Source organism: Galleria mellonella, unplaced genomic scaffold (genome assembly GCF_026898425.1).
Source record: "Galleria mellonella isolate WM207_F2 unplaced genomic scaffold, CSIRO_AGI_GalMel_v1 utg33, whole genome shotgun sequence".
Lineage (NCBI taxonomy): Eukaryota > Metazoa > Arthropoda > Insecta > Lepidoptera > Pyralidae > Galleria > Galleria mellonella.
This window is the reverse complement of record NW_026442079.1, coordinates 11217878-11236876: the sequence shown is the minus strand read 5'-3', so window position 1 is coordinate 11236876 and position 18999 is coordinate 11217878. Positions and strand designations below refer to the sequence as shown.

The 18999-nt window shown below is 32.5% G+C and overlaps 1 protein-coding gene across 18 annotated transcripts in view; it reads left to right on the top strand.

The window, feature by feature from the left end:
• The window catches only part of LOC113519612 (coiled-coil domain-containing protein AGAP005037), a 282821-nt gene that overhangs the window by 96396 nt on the left and 167426 nt on the right, over positions 1–18999 (top strand). For 14 of the 18 annotated variants that reach the window (XR_004224036.2, XR_004224037.2, XM_052896596.1 and 11 more), the window contains exon 3: positions 6138–6173. Coding sequence is in view for 16 of the 18 variants with exons in the window: in XM_052896596.1 (XP_052752556.1) it covers positions 6138–6173 (36 nt within the window). In the remaining 2 variants the exon portion in view is untranslated. Of the gene's footprint in view, positions 1–4202; positions 4574–6137; positions 6174–18999 lie in introns of all 18 variants that reach the window. The other 4 variants (XM_031911385.2, XM_052896595.1, XM_031911386.2 and 1 more) reach the window with 3 other exon arrangements.

Here is an 18999-nt window from a genome sequence, read left to right as displayed (position 1 = left end):
TATAAGGCCATTAATGTAAGGAGGCTGGCTACAAAAGAAAATTGATGATTTGATTCTTCTCATAATGTTACCGCTAAAAGCGCTGATTCAGTTTATGGCCAAGAATTGAGGATCGTGATAACGGATCTTTGGTGTTATTGTGTTTATAAATTATGGATACCATCACAGGTGATATAAACAAGGGCATTTTGTGAAAAATAGGGTTTTAAAATAGACTGAATACGGTATGGTAACTCTGCCTGTATTATCGGTGTACGCTGGTGGGGTACCAGTGAAGGATGATACGTGAGGATGAGAGCAGGTTACCACGATGATTGGGGGAAGGGATTGTTAGTAATGGGGAAGTTACACCCCATTGCTATCAATATGGAGGTCGACCTGATAAGGACATATTGCTAGTAATAGAGCATCTAATTTGGTACAGTAGTTTTTCCGTGATGCTGGAACAAACATACAGACAAATAGACTGACGGGGAAAGGATTGTTAGTAATGGAATCTAACTGACTCATTGCCAGTAATACACCCTATCAGGTCGACCTCCACGCGGTTCCCCCTGGAAACCATCGTGGTAAATTCTAGTGGAAATCGTCACTGTGACTATGACTAACTGACCTGCTTTCATCATAACCTATCATCCCTGACTGGTGCTCCGCCTGCTTACACCGATAGCGCAGGCAGGGTTGCTATTCCATTATGGCCATATCACAAAAAAAAAAAAATAGAAAATAAACACAAAATTTCTAAAAGTCATTATTAATGTTTTGGTTCTAAAAGTAATTAGGTAGTATTGTTTTGGCTTCTATTGTGCGTATTAAAATCTTTCCTATTATATTTCTTTAATATCTTCCATATACAGACATTGGTAGTTACAATTATATTATATAAGTAAACTTTAAATTTAGTTTTAAAGTAATATAAAATTTAAAAAAAAATAGTAAGAAATTTACTTTTTCTTCTCTTACATTGATATATTTCGAATAACTTTTATTCTCTTTTTCGGACTCTTGGACTGTGGTCCGTCACTAGATAAATGGAATCTTAATCCACGTTCAAATAATCAATCTTGTTAGCATAGGAGAATTATTTTTGTTGTTTGTAATAATTTTAGTTCAATAAAAAAAAAAATCGGTCTTTTTCTAGCTATCAATATGTTTTTTATATATAAAATTAAAAATTACTAAATTAAATTAAAATATAGCTAGTAACACTAACATTTTTAAACCCCATTTATAAACAATAAAATGGTGCAACAATCGGTTGACCTCAAGAAAAATCGTTTCAAATATTTTGTTTAATTACATAATAATTATGTAATATTTTTAAACTACTCAAAAGCAAAAGATTCTCAATTCATCTATATATTTATATATTTTTGATACTTGTATGGAACTTCTTTTGCAATTATCTCCTTTTAAATGATTCTTTTTGAATCGAAAGCGTTTGCTCTCGTATTTGTTACATAGTAAAAGAAAATGTCAAAGTCGCTATGTATTTATTTTGTATAAAAAGTTTAATTAATAATTATAACGTCAGTAAGTAAACCTAAAATTCGGATAAGGCAAAAAAAAAGTTGGAATATACTAGCGCGTAACCTTAAAAATACGAGTATTACAATCTAAAACTTCCCGCCGGAGATAATTTCATATTCTTTGCCGTATTTAAATTCGTTTGGAACATTAATTAGATTTTATTCGTATTTTTGGAAACTTAGAACATTGGGTTTTGTTTCGGTGGACGTTTAAAAGGAGCGTATACTTTGAATAACTAATTACATCTTTATAATTTTATTATTTATTTAGAATAATCTATATTTAATTCGAACTTTTGTATTTAAATGCGTTATCGAAGTTAGTCCCGTGTGGTCCCGGTATAGAATAGTCAACCCCCTTTCTTTCCCATGAGTGTCGTAAGACGCGACTGATGGCGAGGGATGGGCAACAGCGCCTCTCTTAAAACATCTCTAAAGCCAAACTCCAGTTGCCAATCTGCCTGCCAAGCGTGGTAACTACTGGCAAAATTCCCTAGGGGGTGTCTTATATTGACAAAGTTGATAAATAAAATATAAATGTGTTAATCTTCAAACATAGGAAAAATTTTAAATTTAATAACCATCCTATAAGAATTTTATCAAGTAAATCAATAAATAAGTAAATTATAAGTAATCAATGTTTAGTATGTTTAGTCTTGTTCGAATGCTTTAAAGCACGAACGTTGATAGCAATTTAAAATTATTCGAGAGCTTCAGAAACAAAACATGAAGTAGGTACACGTGTACATAACGTTCTATGATAAACGTTTTAGTTCATATTAATGATTTGGGAATATTGATATTATTTAATTATTTTTAAAAATTGACAGCAAATTTAAATATAAATGTTCATGGATAACCAGTAACATAAAAGCTATACAGGTAGTTTGGTCATTAACATCATTTTACATCAATATTCCACAATTGGTATCTACTCAAAAAAAAAAAAACAAATGAAGAATCGTCAAATAAATTTGAATCCAGAATACTGACACGACGTGATATATATTTGTTATTCTTCGACCCACAATTGTACGGAAAAAAATTCAATTTCATTGGAGGAACACCCTTTAAAAGAATGCTAATGATTTTAATTTCACTCTGTATAATAATATAAAAACAATTGTTATCTCTACTTTTTCAGTTTAATATTTACCCAGCAATTAAGCTCTCAGGACGTTTTTATTAATTACCTAAAATAAACATGAATACTAAATAAACGTCTAGGGGTTTAAAAACTCCGCTGTGTGTACACAAATCATTATAGAATTTGTTTTATATAACCCTCCAATGTAAATATACAAGTCCGTTAATATTACACCCTCAGTGCTAGGGGCCTATTAAACTCGGCGGGTAATGCAAATGCTATTATTATTCGCGTAAGGTGGGCTTTTTATACCCTAGATTTTGATTAATTGGCTCATTTCTGTGATTTAACTAATACTAGGATTTTCTCTATGTATTTTATTAGGTAGGAACACCTGTGACACAGCAATCTTTCCATGTTTTTTTTCTGCTCGCCCTTTTTTAAAGTTCGCTTCTAATTCCTATCAATGATAGGCAATTTATTATTTTTGTAGCGATGTTTTTTTTTTTTATCTCGTGTGAGTTATCTGAGTGAGTTACAGCCACAATATTGAGTACTGCGGTGCTTCTCTATGTAGTAATATAGTACAAACACCATGTATTATTTAACGAACTAACATACTGTACTTTAGTGTAGAAGAACAAAAGCCTGGTATAAAACCCATGCTAAGCGTTCTCGTTAACGTGCTAACCGTAGGCTAAATGATTGTGTGGTCCCGGCATAGAATAAGTCACTCCTTCCTTTTCCGTTGGCCTTGCCCTACCTACCTACCGTTGGCCCTGCCTTAGTTGTCGTAAGAGGCAACTAAGGCAGGCCGAGAGATGGGCAGCAGCGTCTCTCTTTGTATATTTATTAGATACTTTATAACTGCCTAACTGCAGTTGCCAATCCGCCTGCCAAGCGTGGTAACTACTGGCAAACCCCTCCAAGGGGGAGGCTTATGTTGAGTAATGGACAATAAAAGGTTGATAGGATGACGTAAGCTAAAATTCTCTCAAAAGGAGAAATCCATATCCTGATGGAATTTTAATGGGTTAAAGAGGAAAAAAGTTTGATGAATTCTTTTACAACATTTATTATTATATAACGATCATTTTTTATTAATTTTGTAAACATTGTTTCTGTAAATAAAATCAATCTTGATTTGAATAATTTGATTTATTTTATTATTCATAATTTCTTTTTATTTTACTAAAGCGATATATTTTATATAGCAAAGCTCTCACCATGGATAGCGGCTATTTAGATTAGATGTGACACAAACACTATGAATACGTGTTTTATTGTGAAGAATAATTCATAAGGTTTTTGATCCGAGGTCTATGTCCAGTAGTGGACAGACAACGTCTGATATAATGATGGTGATGGTAAAATTTTTGTGTGTTTATATCGTTATATTGATATATTTAAGATTACTTTTTGAAAAAAATGCCTCAAAAATATCGGCTAGTCGTGCATTGTTGACAGCTCCGCTCGCTTCTCAGGGTAGGCACAAGACAATTCTGGGATGGGCGCTAACTACTCGGTTGCCTTTTGAATATGTATATGCTTACTTAACTTACTTGACTTCCATACTTTGGTTACAGTTGCTTCCGCACCAGTACTACCAAACTTAGTTAATCCGGAATTGAAACACGCATACATATCTAACCGTAATGATAAGTGTCCTAATGAACCTTAAAATAGTGATATACACAGTAGATTTTTTAAAAATAAACCTGCATTGAACAATCAGAAACAATGACTTATTAACATTGCAAGTGAGTTGAATTTTGCTGACGAAATGTTAAAACGTGGTCGAAGTTCGATCGATGATCGAAGATCGATGTGTGTGTTGTTCTTGGAGTGAGAACTGGTGCGAAAATGTTGAGCCGATGGAAGAGTAAAGACAAGTCGGAAAAATCCGGCAAGTCGTCCAGTTCTAGTGGTAAGAAGAAGCGGAAAGGAAGAGAAAATGGTGAGTCGTTGGCTCTGTAAAAGTTGAGATCGTTGTGCTTCGTAACTTTTTTTTTTTTTTTTAATAAAGCTGGACTGTATTAATTTTCAAGAACTTCGTTCTAATATTTTTTTGTGCTTATTTATATGTATAGTGTTAGATTATTAATCGATCATACTAATATCCACTACTGTCGAAATCAGCACTTACTGTTGGCGTATATATTGTGTATCAAATATATACCGCAAAATATATAAAAAAATCAAATTAGTATCATTTGCATATTAAAATAACTTACTTTATGTTGTGTTTAATAAATTTTAAACGGTGTTACTAAACCGTTGTTTTCTATTTCTACCCAAATGTCAAATATTTTATCTCCAAATTGAAATTATTTCCAAACTTTCATCCAAACTATGAAAAAAACTCTAACTAAAACCCTCAACTTAATTATTAACTTTTTTTATAGTATATGGACATTATATAATACTATACGGATTTTTTTTGTGCTATGTATTGGGTTTGAGTTCCCAAGCACTTGCGTTTGCGTTTTTGCTGTACGCTCGCGTATGACAAGGTTTGCAGCTGGTTGACTTATTATATGAATGATGGATTTGGGCTTCATCATTGAATGGGTACTGAGAGCAATACTATACGGTTTATATAAGTCAAAACTGTTAAAAAATTATCACACTAATTATATTTTTCACTTCATTCATCATTTCATTAAAAATTCGTGAGCATAAACATTCTTACCACTGATTTCAATAAAATTCTCAGAGAAGCACTACGTAATGAAAGAATAATGACGTCGTCATGAACGCACTATCTTAATTACAAGTAGCAGGTATCTAAAATATCATTAGATCATTAAAGTTATATCGATGTACCTTATGGCCACTTATTTAATCTCTGGCGACTTTTTTATGTCAACGAGCCTCTTTATGGTAATAAAAAGGGCATAAAGTGTCAAGTTATAGCACTTTATATCGGTTGATGTTTATTTTTACTGTAAGGCCTAATATCTTTTTTTTTTAATATTATTTGGTCAGATTCGATTTATTTAATGTTATACTTGTCAGCATTTTGAATTTATTGAATCAGTTTTGGATTATTAAGTAGTTATTTTATTAGTTTATGGTTTTTATAAATTACTCGTAATTATATATTTTTTTCTCGTTTATGTCCATTCTTTTAATAAAATGTGGACATAAACCACCAATTATTATTAAATTTTAATAGGGAAGTGATGTCCATAATATAAAGTAATATTTGTGTTATGGCTTCTTGATACGGTACTTCATTATATTAGTTATATGAAGAACGATTATTTAGTTATCTTTTGGAGGAAACAATAAAGAGTATCTATCTATCTATCTATAACGTTTGAAAACTCCTTAATATTCTCCTAAAATATAATAAATAATATAGTTGATATTATTTACAATACTAGGAAACTACAATCCTTGATTCATTGATTTAATTATATTTTCCTAAATATGCCTAAATATAATGTTTTGAAACTGGGAACCATTTATTTCATTAAATAGTAGCAATTAACTAATACTGTAAACGTTTGTTTCAGAAGAAGACTGGCATGGAGACGGTTCTAGAATCGATGGTAAGTGACACAAAACATCATCATTTCAGCCATTATCGATCCACCGCTGGGCATCATCATCATCATGTCAGCCTTTAACTATCCACTGCTAAACAAACTGCTAAACAAACTGCTAAACAAACCAGTAATCGCCATGCTTGGCAGGTGGATTGGCAACCGCAATTAGGCTTTAGAGATGTTTTAAGAAGGATGCTGCTGTCCAACCCTCTCCTCCCTTAGTCGTTTCTAACGACTCTTACTGCTGGACATAGACCTCTCCTATAGACTTCAATAAGAAACAGTCCGGAGCCACCTCCATCAACTGACTCCCTGCAATGCATTTGAGGTTGTTACTCTATTCAGTAGGGAGTCTCCTATACTATATTTGCCCGTACGGGGTCACCACTCAAGAACCTTTATTCCCTATCGGTTGTCAGTTCTTTGAACTATGTAACTAGCCTATTGCCACTTAAGCTTGCTTATTCTTCGGGCTGTGGTACTTTAGTTCTTTTGTAGATAATTTATTAAAATTGCTTCGATTGGTACAAAGTAGGAAATAGTAAATATATATAAAAATAAAATAATCAGTCAAAATGCTGATTTAAAACTAACTTTAAAAATTGGGAGTCTTTAACGAATGGTGCATAAAAGAGTTCTATATTACATGTTATTAAATTGTATATTTGCTTTGAATTAATACTAAAATAACACCTCATTACATTCACTGAATATTTAACTATGGCAACTATTATATATAGACATGGACAGAATCATAGGCATTATAAAATACACTGATACCCACTTGTATCTTTCCATGTACTGTACCGTGATTTATTTTAAGGGGTGATAATGAAATGGTAACCACACCTGTGCTATCGGTGTATTTACTGGTGAGCCACTAGTGAAAAGGTGCGAATGAAAACAAGTCAGTTAGGCCATCGTGACAAGTTTGACGCGAATTAACCAAAATGGTTTTCAAAATCTGCACGCTAAAAGATGCACGAAAATCGCCTATATGTGTGAGGTTATTTGCAAATACCTATGTATGTATAAAAATATTACTCAGTAATAATAGTAAGTAAACTACTTTTGTGAAGGTTTTTAAAGACTTATGCTTGGAACCGATTTCATAAAAGGAATAAATTAAAAATACAATGGCTTATTTGCATTTTACAATTAATATATGAGGAGAAAAAAAAATGGAGTACTCAAATAATTAGACAAGGACGTATCATCTTAAAATAATAAATAATTTTAAATACCAATTACTATAATTTTTAACGTTATACTCCAAAATTTATAAATCCGAAAAGAAAAAGTTACTTCTTGAGCTTTCGTGTAATTTGAGCTCCTTGTAGCCCTTCTGCTTCTCTCGCTGGTGTGTCTCAACGGCGTGTATTAATGGCGCAGATGGGATTCCATTTCATTTATACTCATTAAAAAAAAATAAAGCCGCGAGCGATGCAAATACAATGGGGACTGAAATATCCAATAACTAGAGGGAGACTTTGTACAAAAGTCGATTGCTTGGACCCCTCTGTCCCATTCGTGTTTCTATCGTGAAGCAGTTGTGTTTGCATGGCTGTGTTTCGGTTTGAAGGGTGGGATGTGCCGTGAATTTACAGGGTACAGAGGAATAACATCTCCTCAGGAATAGCAACGCATGGGGGGTATCATGGGCGAAACAGTATACTCTGTTATGTCCATGGTACTGCTTATGTGTATAGGCGACGGTTTCCACTTTTTATCAGGTGGGCCGTCAGTTTGTTTGTCATTCTAAGTTGTATAAAAAGAAATATAAAATTTTGTTTGATTACTATTGCACAGGCGATTTAATTGAGAATATTTGCTAAATAAGTCTGTTTTTGTTAAAGGAATTAGCCATTATCTCTTTATCTTTGTTCTATTATAATATTTGAAGTGGACGAAGTACATTTCCCATTTCGCTGATCCCTATTAACTGTCATAGCCGGGCTTCGTAAAAAGATGTCAGTACAATATATTTGCTTATTATTATTTTGTTCGATATGATTATTGCGATATATCAAATAATTATAACGTTTATTATTAATAATAATAATAAATATTTATTGCACATAAAAATATACAGTCATGGGCTTACAGAAATTTCAAAGTGAATTATATGTGTATAAAATGTAGCATTATGCCCAGCACATTAGTGTCTAAACTAGGCCTAGCCTGTATCTTAGACACTAATGCCTTCTATTAGATACATATTTTCGTGCAGTTTCGCTATATTAAAATAGTACAAGATTCAGTAAACAACATGTTTTATATTACTAAAATAGGGTATCTGTAAAATAAATTACAATGTTGTATCAAGAAATGTGCCATTATTAGTAAAATAGATGTATTGTTCAGCTGGTCATTAGTGCGATGAAAAAATATATATTATTAATTTATATACATAAAATAAAATAGTAATTAGATGTTGTTGGTATCTTAGGTTATATAGATAGAGTGTCTCCATAGAAATGCTTCGAGAAAAGTGGGTCAACTTTTTCATACAAGTTTGCGTAGTAAACAGTTGTGAGTGATTCTCTAAAACTTCTGTATTTATTTTATCTTATATTTTCTACGTCTTTTTAATACGTAAATATACATTTTATTTATTAAATAATACGTGAAGATACATTATGTGCGTAAGTATATAGAACATTGTTAAAAAAAACATTGTTTTTTAAAAAGTCGATCCGTTTTTAGACTTCATGCTCTATCTATATAATCTAAAGTTGGTACATAGAATATATTTCGGAAATATTTATATAAGGATCTTAATATGGACAATAGAAGCCAAATCTGAATTTTTTTATTCTTATTTGTCTATATGTTTGTTTTAAATCACGCAAAAACTACCGTACTGCACTACTAGTACTGAATCAAATTGGATGCGATGTTCACAGTTATTTTTCTGAAAGTTTAATTTCAAGTTTTGTAAATGTTTTATCTTGATATACTATTCAGAAGCGGTTACCCAATTCCAAAATGCACGGGAACGAAATTACAAGCAAAAGCAAGTAGACCTTGTTAAAAAGAAATAAAGTATTCTTTCGTCTGAAGTCCCTAATTTGTTTGTGGAAGTAGCCGAACGGTGACTCTACCTGCGCTATTGGTTTATATTTCTACTGCCAATCATTTGTATCACTGTATTTCGATTTGAAGGGCAAGATATGATAGCGAAATTACTGGAACCGGAGGCATAATATTTTATTCCATTTAGATCGATATATAGATAATTATTTTGAATATTTGTGTTTTAAGCACTCAGATAAAAGTACAAAATACAACCAAAATACACAATAATGTAGGTACACAAAGCTAATATACTTAAAAAACATAAAAACTCTATATCTGAACGCATAAAAAAACGTGCTAAAGTCTCTCAGTGTACTCTGTACACTGAGAGACTTTAGCACGTCTTTTCATATTGTCAGAAGGGATATGAGTATAATTATAATCAAATTAATAATAATAATAACTTAATTTCCTTAAACAAAATTAGCCTGTAGTACAATATAACTATGACCCCAAACTAGGTAAAGCCTGTCTCGTGGAAGTCAAAGCTAGAAATTTAACAGTTATAGTGCGGCGAACAGGGTTAACTAAAATTATTATTATAGTTGTACATAAATTAAATTTTACTACTGTTACTTACGCATTAATGCCACCGCTGCTTGCATCTTATATTTTGATTCACTCGGTCACAAGAATTTCAGAAAAATATGCGAAACAACACAATATTCTGTCGAAACACTGTGATAATTGTCAATCAAAAAATGAAAAATCATTGTTATATAAACTAGTTAACTAGAGGTCAATCTAAATTACATAAAAAAAAAAATTACTTTCGGGATATAATTTTGCAAGTACGTTCTTCTACACTCTGTTACTCTTTTAGTTTATCTTATTTCCGTCTGTCGACCGCATACACAATTTTGAGTGCAAAAATGTGTTATTTAATAGTTACATTGCAGTGGCGTCTATTCACTAGACTGCACTATATATAACTGCAGGACAGCTATCTCCTAAACTAACAGATTTTGCACAGGTTCCGAGAAGCGTTTCGGTGTGTCTTTGAAATTGGATTATATAAAGCTGCTTCATGGTTTTAATTGCTATGGTGACTAAACACTGACCTACAGATATAAATTTATATAGGTAACTAAAATACGAATATTTTTTGAATGAATAAAAACAATATGATAACTCCGTTTACGCTATTTGTTTGTACTGCTGCGGTACAAATAAAAGATTACATCATCATCATCGTATCAGCCTTTAACTGTCCACTGCTGAACATAAGCATCCCCCATGGTAGGTTTTGCCAGTTGCTACGCTTGGTAAACGGATTGGCAAAGCAGTCAGGCTTTAGAGATATTCTAAGAGGGACGCTGCTGCCCATCCCTCACCCTCCTTAGTCGACTCGTACGACACCCTCGGGATAGGAGGAGGTGGCCTGATCTATGCCGGGACGACACGGTCACACGACCAAAAGATGACAGGTGAGAATAAATTCGTAACAATAGTTACGAATTTATTAAGAATTGAACATGATGGTTTTCGCTAGAAATGATGTAGAGTATGTGGATTATGCGGAGGTAAATCTGACACTGTTTCAATAGGAATTAGTTCATTAGATTTTACTTATTCTATAAAAGACGGTCGCCATTTTTTCGTCGTTGTCGAAGTTCAAATATTTACAGAGAATCATCTTTGTAGGAAAAAAGCAAAAATAGCAAAAGAAAAACCACAATTATTTGCATGTCTCTTTTAGTTGCATGCATCAAACATTGTTCATGTCTAGATACAGGCAATGGTCACATACAACTTTCTATGAAGTGGCGTGTCAGCTTATTTTTCATTTAAAGTCGTATAAAAATTGTTTATTAATAAATAAAAGAATTCTGATAACTTTAGAGTAAGTATCTAACAACGGTTGATCATTACCGCATTAAAATCCCTTTGACATACAATATGAGACGAAAGGAAGTTACAAGCCATTTGCCGCTTTGAAATTAGAGCAGCTGTTTACAAAGAAACGGTTAAAAAGGCGTCAGTTAATAATACTAATTTACAAAACATTAACGAATCTAATTAATTTCGAGTCTCTTGAAGCGTCGGTAAAATGTACGGATGTTTTAGTCTTATAAATGTTATATTTTAACTTTAAATGCGCCTTCTCTTTACATACGCACTTTATCATCATCATCATCATTATATCAGCCTTTAATTGTTCACTGCTGAACATCAGTCTTTTGCCAGTAGTTGCTACGCTTAGCAGAAGGATTGATAACCACATTTAATCTTTGGAGATGTTCTGTGAGGGACGTATGTTATTGTAGACTTATTTGTAAAACTTTATAAGGGAACTTTTAACAATTCCATCATACGTAATTTTTACCGTTTACGCAGCGCACGCATCAGATGCTCTCAAAAGGAATAAGTTTTACCCGTTTTCTTGCAACATTATTGATTCTCTGCTCCTATTGGTTGTAGCATAATATTGTATAGCCTATGGCCTTCCTTGACTAATGAGCTATCCAAAACTAAAAATTTTTCAATTCGAACCAGTAGTTTGTGAGATTAGCGTGTTCAACTAAACACACAAGCAAACTCTTCAGCTTTATAATATTAGTACAAATTTAAATGTAGTATTAAGTTCCAGTGGGATTGTTTCAATATTAAAATTTGTCTAGAACTAGAGCCAGTGCCTATCTAAACTTCATTTATAATATTGATAAAGAAATGAAATTTTTGGAAATATAATGAAAAATATTAGTAATATTTTATAGTCACTATAATTGATACTCTGTCTATATCGATATCGAGTTATAGATTAATGACAATGCTATCTAATCCTTAGATTGAAGGATGTGTCAAGTTGACAACTGACATATGACAGATGGGCGGCGACATTCGGCTTCAAACAAAACGCTCAATAGCTTAAATGACTATGATCGATATTAATAAATGGAGTATCCTTACTCCACATTAGAAATGAAATCGCAACGAATAAATAGGAGAGAAATCGCGTGTCTGGCGTTTCCTTTCTCAAGGTTTTAAAAATAAAAAATTCACCCAAGAAAGTATATTTTCTTGGGTGTGCTAGTCAGGTAGATTATAGGCGCCACGTGGAATAACTTACTACTGACGTTGTGACCTCAATAAATCCTCTATTAGGTACTAAGGAAAAAGGTAATATTAGTTGACCTAGCAACGTAGTCGTGTTATAATTTTAGGACACCGTATTTAGGTATCCGTAAAACTTTCATTAGGCCAATGGATTGAAAACAATGTTCGGTAGTTTATGGCCACCATATTTATTATATTCGTATATCGTCAACGTATCATATAATCTATGACCGAACCGAAAGTAGGTTATTTATTAAAAAAAATTCGTGTTGTACATTTTGTACTCATTTTGTATGATTATATAATTTTCTTGATGTGTTAATAAAAATTAAAATAATAGACTTTAGTTTACAAAAAAAAAAACAAACAATGATGGGAAAACCAGATATTTTGATTTTAAAACTAAACAACTTAACCGAGTTTAATAAAATATGACTAACCCGGAAGTATATCCTTTTAGATAACAAAGAATTTTCTGTATTAGTTTATAAATGACGAAGTTTAGAGGTAATTAAAAAATAAAAACAGCCCAATTGAGAATCTGTTCCTTTTTTGAAATAAATTAAAAATATCACATTAAATATTTAAATCAGAAACAACGACCCACCGAAATTAACGCAAATGAAAATAAATAGGTCAAATTTTACTTGTTATATTCTGTGTTGGTGTAAATGTTTTCATAATACAGTTTAAAGTTGTTTAACAACAACTGTTTAGCTAAAACTGTTCGATTGCTCTACAAATTGAAATAACTTTTAATGTGAATTAAACTTTTACGTTTCTTGAATTAGTTTATTGTTACTTCGCAAATTGGAGAAAGTACTATTTATTGTACAAATCTCGAGGAATATAATAATTGACGGTGTCGTGTGTTCAAAAAACCCGTTACCGTATGTTCTCGGCATGGAATAGGCCGCCCTTTTTTTCCCATGAGTGTAAGAGGCGACTAGGGATGGGCAGCAGCGTCCCTCTTTAAACATCTACAAAGCCGAACTGTGGTTGCCAAATCGCCTGACAAGTGTGGCAACTACTGGCAAGACCTCTAGGGAGAAGCTTATGTTCAGCAGTAAACAGGCTTTTACGGGCTTACTTTTTTATATAGCTTGATATGCCAAATAGTAGCGGATGCCCTTTTTTTTTAAATATAACTGCTTATAGACATATATAAACGTAAAACAGTTGTGTTTGCATGGCTGTGTTTCAGTTTGTAATTTTTAATAATTAATTTATAAGGTATAGAGGAATAACATCTGAGTCCTCAGGAATGGCAACGCATGGTGGGTATCATGGGCGAAACAGTATACTCTGTTATGTCCGTGGTTCTGCTCATGTCTATAGACGACGGTTACCACTTTCCATATATATATACCGTAATCTCCATGTTATTGTATTGGTTGTCATTCTTAAGGACGGTATTATGTCTTCGTACCCTATCATTTCCCTCCCATTTCGAACTCTTCAAATCGAAGCCTTACAAACACAGCTGCTTTGTTGTGAATATAAAAGGAACACAGATTAGCCTTATTTACGGGTTTTGTACCAAATTTCTGTGTAGCAAAGTTTACTCGAATATCAATTACTTTATTACTAGCAACCCGCCTAGACGATGCACGGATATAGGTAGAAGCTTTCTAAGCTTTTTGATAATAAAATATAGCTTATATAATTAGCAAATAATATAGTAAATATATGATCTTTTTTTTATATTTTTTTTAATTTAGCCATTCCAAATAAAAAAAAATTCTATTTATAATATTTTTTTAAATATTTACGGTAGAAAGAACCGATTGAAAAAGTTCCCTATTCTTATATTATATATTGTGCTTCATCATCATCACCACCATTATATGTCCACTGTTGAACATGGACCTGGAGGAAGTCCATATTGAAGGGGTTTTGCCAGTAATTGCTACGCTTAGCAGGCGGGTTGCCAATCGCAGTTAGATTTGTAGTGATGTTTTAAGAGGGACGCTGTTGCCTATCCCTCGACCATGGACTGACCTCGACCTTAATCGCCTCTTACAACAACCTGGGGAAAGGAAAAGGTGGCACTTTCTATCCCGGGATCACACGGCATCATGCACTTTTATAACTTTTCGTTTCCAGAAACTCTTGTCTCTTTCTTTAGATAAGTCTATCTGATCGTAATAGGTGGGTCTGGGAGGAAAAGGGATTCTTAGTAACGGGTATCAGCAACTCTATTATTAGCAATATACCCTATTAGGTCGACCTTCTCGCGGTTCCCCTTGGAAGCCATCGTGACTGATCCTTTGGTAAATTTGTCACGATAGGCTAACTGACATGCTTCATCTTCACCTATCATCTTTCACTAGTGTCCCACCAGTGTTTACCGATAGCGCAGACGGAGTTACCATTCAATTATCATCCATTTAAAAAAATAGATAAGTCTACATCATCTCTGGTATTTACATATATCAACTATTAAATTGTATATCTGTTTCATCAACTTGTCACCTGACTTTCTTTCCATATGCTTGAACCTTAGCTATTTCTTACTTTTTTTTTATTCAACTTAGAATGGCAGGCAAACAAGCCGACGGCCCACCTGATGGAATGTGGTAACCATCACCTATAGACATGAGCAGTACCATGCACATAACAGAGTATACTTACTACTTAATACTAACGTTTTCTTTCACTCACTCTTGCACTACTTTATTATTAATGCGACCTGACAGGCTTATTCTGCGAATTACTCGCATTCCGACCGTATTTATTCTACTTAATTCTCTACCTTATAACCCACAAGTTTCCTTTATACTTCGTATTATCCTTTAAAGTCCGCGTTACCTTTACAAAAGAAGCAGTGCATTAACGGATCTAAAAGGGTTGAATGGCCATCTCACTAAACGGATTCAATGTTCCAATCGTGTAAATACAGCTATTTTAGTGCGCCTCATTCTATTTGCAGATGTATACGATGGATTTCTTAAGAAATCGTGTAGTAGCTGTTAAATTACCTATTTAGCGTTCACCATGCGCGGATTAAACTCATAGTGTAGTTAAAACAAAACGGTTCGGTGTTTTTTTTTTTTTTTAGCTTATTGCTATTGGATCGAATTATGTTTGGTTTACTGAGGTTCAAAATGTTGCACAAGAGGTATAAATAACTGCTCATTTCACAAATATTAAGTTACTTAATAATCGAGTAACTATACTGAATTAATTGAAACATGCGCGTGCTAAGTTCAATTAGTACTTGTACTAACTTTTTGCCTGATATTTTGTACTTGTGGATTCCAGAAGTAGAAAAACCAATAATTTGGATCACTTTTAGATGGCGTTGAAAGATGTCTATCAGATTTTTAGTTTGATCTTCAGGAACACAACTATGAATAACTTATTCAATTTAGTGCAATAATTTTTGCATGATGCTGAAATAAACGTATAGGCAAGTAGACATATAGACAAAATTTCTAAAAATTATCGTCTTGGCATCTACTGGTCTTAATAAGACCCCTTATATTCATTTTTCTTAAATATGTCCCATGTGCCCTGTGGTCCCAGCACAGAATAAGCTACCTCTTCCTTTCCCGTGGGTGTCGTAAGAGACGACTAAGAGAGGGCGAGGGATGGGCAGCAGCGTCCATTTTAAAATATTTCTAAGGCCTAACTGCGGTTGCCAATCCGCCTGCCAAGTGTAGCAACTATTGGTAAAACCCTTTCAGGGGGAGGCTTATGTTCACCAGTGGACAGTTAAAAGCTGATATTATGATGAAATTTAGATTTAAGCATTTTTCATTACTTTGTCTTATTTTATCGCCCATTCGGAAGGCAATTTTAGTTAAGAAGAACGTACAAAAACTATACTGTTCCTTTTTCGAAAAAGGTATAATTATATAAATAATGAATTTGTTTGAATACAAACATATTAAGCAGTATCAGATCATAAAAATGCAAATATATAATTCAAATATATAAAGTAGTATATAATTGAAACAAATAATAAAGTCTTAAATGATGCAAATGACAAACATGGCAAAGAGCAATTTTCTTTTTTTTTTTTTAAGTTCGAAGCTCAGAACAAAATAATGAGTCTATTTTCAACTCGTCTGTTGGAAAAACAGTTATTACTTTTTCGACTGGTTCGGCCATAATAGGTTTTTTCTTCAAGAAACTTTCATAGAGGTTATATAAATTTATACTATTTATAAATAATATTTTGTAAGAATTGTATTTGGTATCATTTTACATAATTATCATTGTGATGCGGTGATACTGAAATGGTATCCCGCTATCGGTATCCCTTGCGTATTAAAAATTCTAAAAAAAAATTGAGTTAGTAATTTTAAAAACTAATACGTCATTAGTTTTTAAATACAGATGAAAAATAAAGATTAATTATCTATCAAAGAAATAGAATAAGTCGTCCGTTTTATTTTCTTTTTATTTCTCTCAATATATTCCCACTCAATATCAATAATGTTAATTCTCCTTTTTTATTATTTTTGTAACTAGAGTTAAGATCTTTGTTGCGCTCATACTTATTTATAGTCTATTTTTAGATACGCCGGTTTTCTTTTATTTTTTTTTTAATAGCTATAAGTAGAAATTTCTAATTGGCCATCAATAAAATCTTATAACAACATTATTAGTCGTAATTTTTTCAAATATATTAAAATAAAATACTTATATCATTAATAAGATCAATAAATTACCTTGGAAATTGAGAATCTGTACGAAAGACGGATTTTCCCCGAAATTATAAAACATTGGATGTATGTATAGACCAATTAATACTAAGAAACCCTAAAAATTACGAAATCATTATTAAAAAATAATAGAATTCTACCAAATTTTTTGATGGAACATAGGTTGTACGAAGAAGAATGTAAAATAAAATAGGTATAGTTTTTCGTTGAACAAAACAAAAAATTACTTGATAATTTACAAGAAATTTCTCTTTGTGTTCTGGCCAATTAAAATTGCTATCGTCACTGTTTTGTCTAGTTCGAACTTCTGCGTTTTTTGTATATACACGTATTTAAATTTTGACATTTTGTGTTGCAAGTTTACGTTTTGTTGCTGGACTTTCTAACGTTTGTACTTTGCGTTAAGTACTGCCAAAAAAAAAATAAGTCTAATTATCTTATTCGTAATAACTATTATAACAACTTTTAATTATGTTAATTATATAACATAACTGTAAATTAAAATTTAGTAATTGGATTTCTTTCGCGTAAAAAAGTAAATATCTCACGATGTTATTATGAAAGGTTCGCATGACCTCATTTCAACTAAATTTGCATGTTCACTCTAAAACAAACATTATAATCCTAATTATAATTGTGCTGATTACAAAATCAGAATAGTAATATATCAGCGATATCAGAACATAACCTATCTCGAACACAATATATCCGCCTTAAGTCTATGTATGTTCTATACTGTAAACGACTTTAAATACAACTGGTACAGTCTATAATAGCGTTGGTCTCCCTATTTAATTAGTATTAGAGCATAGAGCAATCGTAGCCGTCAAAATTATTCAAAACTATCACTATCACTTTCTAACGCATAGTTTCCGAACGAAATGCCGAGTGGGATAGTTAACCTATTAATACACGTAGTATAGTTGGGCGCGTTTTATTTCGAGAGTTGAATGTAAGACAGTGCTAGTCAGAAACACGTTACAAACGTCGCGGGCTGGTCGAAATTTTTCGAGCCTCTACAGTTTACAACTCGCGAATTTCCGCATTTGCGAACAGTCGTGATAATTAAAACGGTCGTTCATGGGAATAAATCAGCTCCCATACTTCGCTATGGATTTGTTCCATGTGCTTTAAGTGTTTCATCAAAATTATGTTTGTTTGCAATCATTGTTTCTTTGATAGTAGGTATTAATTGAACTCATAGTATGTTTTAATCAGCATCGGATACTTCGGATGGTGCCTGCTTTAATTGAAGTGCTCGAAATATATAAGATACGGTGTACAGGCATATATATTAGGAAAATGACAAATTTTTTCTTTTGTCAATGAAAGGAGGAAGGTAAATACGAATAGGTACGCATTATTTATTCACCTTCGCGCCCTCAACTCCCCGAAACTTCGGTGGAATATGATTTAGATATATTATCATACAGTAAGATAAGTGGAATATATTCATATTAAAAAAATTCCAAGATGTCAACCAAAAATTGTACTTAAACCAAATATAACACAGTACATTTTAGTTTCTGATGTAATTTGTTTCGACTTTCATAATAATTTACTCAGTAATTGCTGTAAACAGTTTTGTTTACCAATGTTGGTGTGTAAAGCGTGCTCGCACACAACATATCGTATCTCGTAGAAATGTTTTCTACGATTGCGATATCCGATCTTATTGTCTGATCACTACGGTTGTTATTGGTGTGTGCGAATGTGAAGATACGCGCTAATAGAAATGAAAAAAGAAATTCTTTCCCCAAAGCGATGCAGCTGAGAGATCTGTATAGATTTTTAACGTACGTAAACTATTCTGATAATATTAGCATGCTATTTTAAATTGTCTCTACTTAAATGCAATGTTGGTCGAAATAAAGTGCAATGCGGATATTAATATAATTTCAACATTAAATTCCCTAGTTAGATATCATTTTACCTGGCTTACAAGTCACATGTTACTCTAAATTGTAAGCTAAGGCAAAAAAAATTTAACTGCAATGTTAAATTTTTTTGTTAATAAAGTT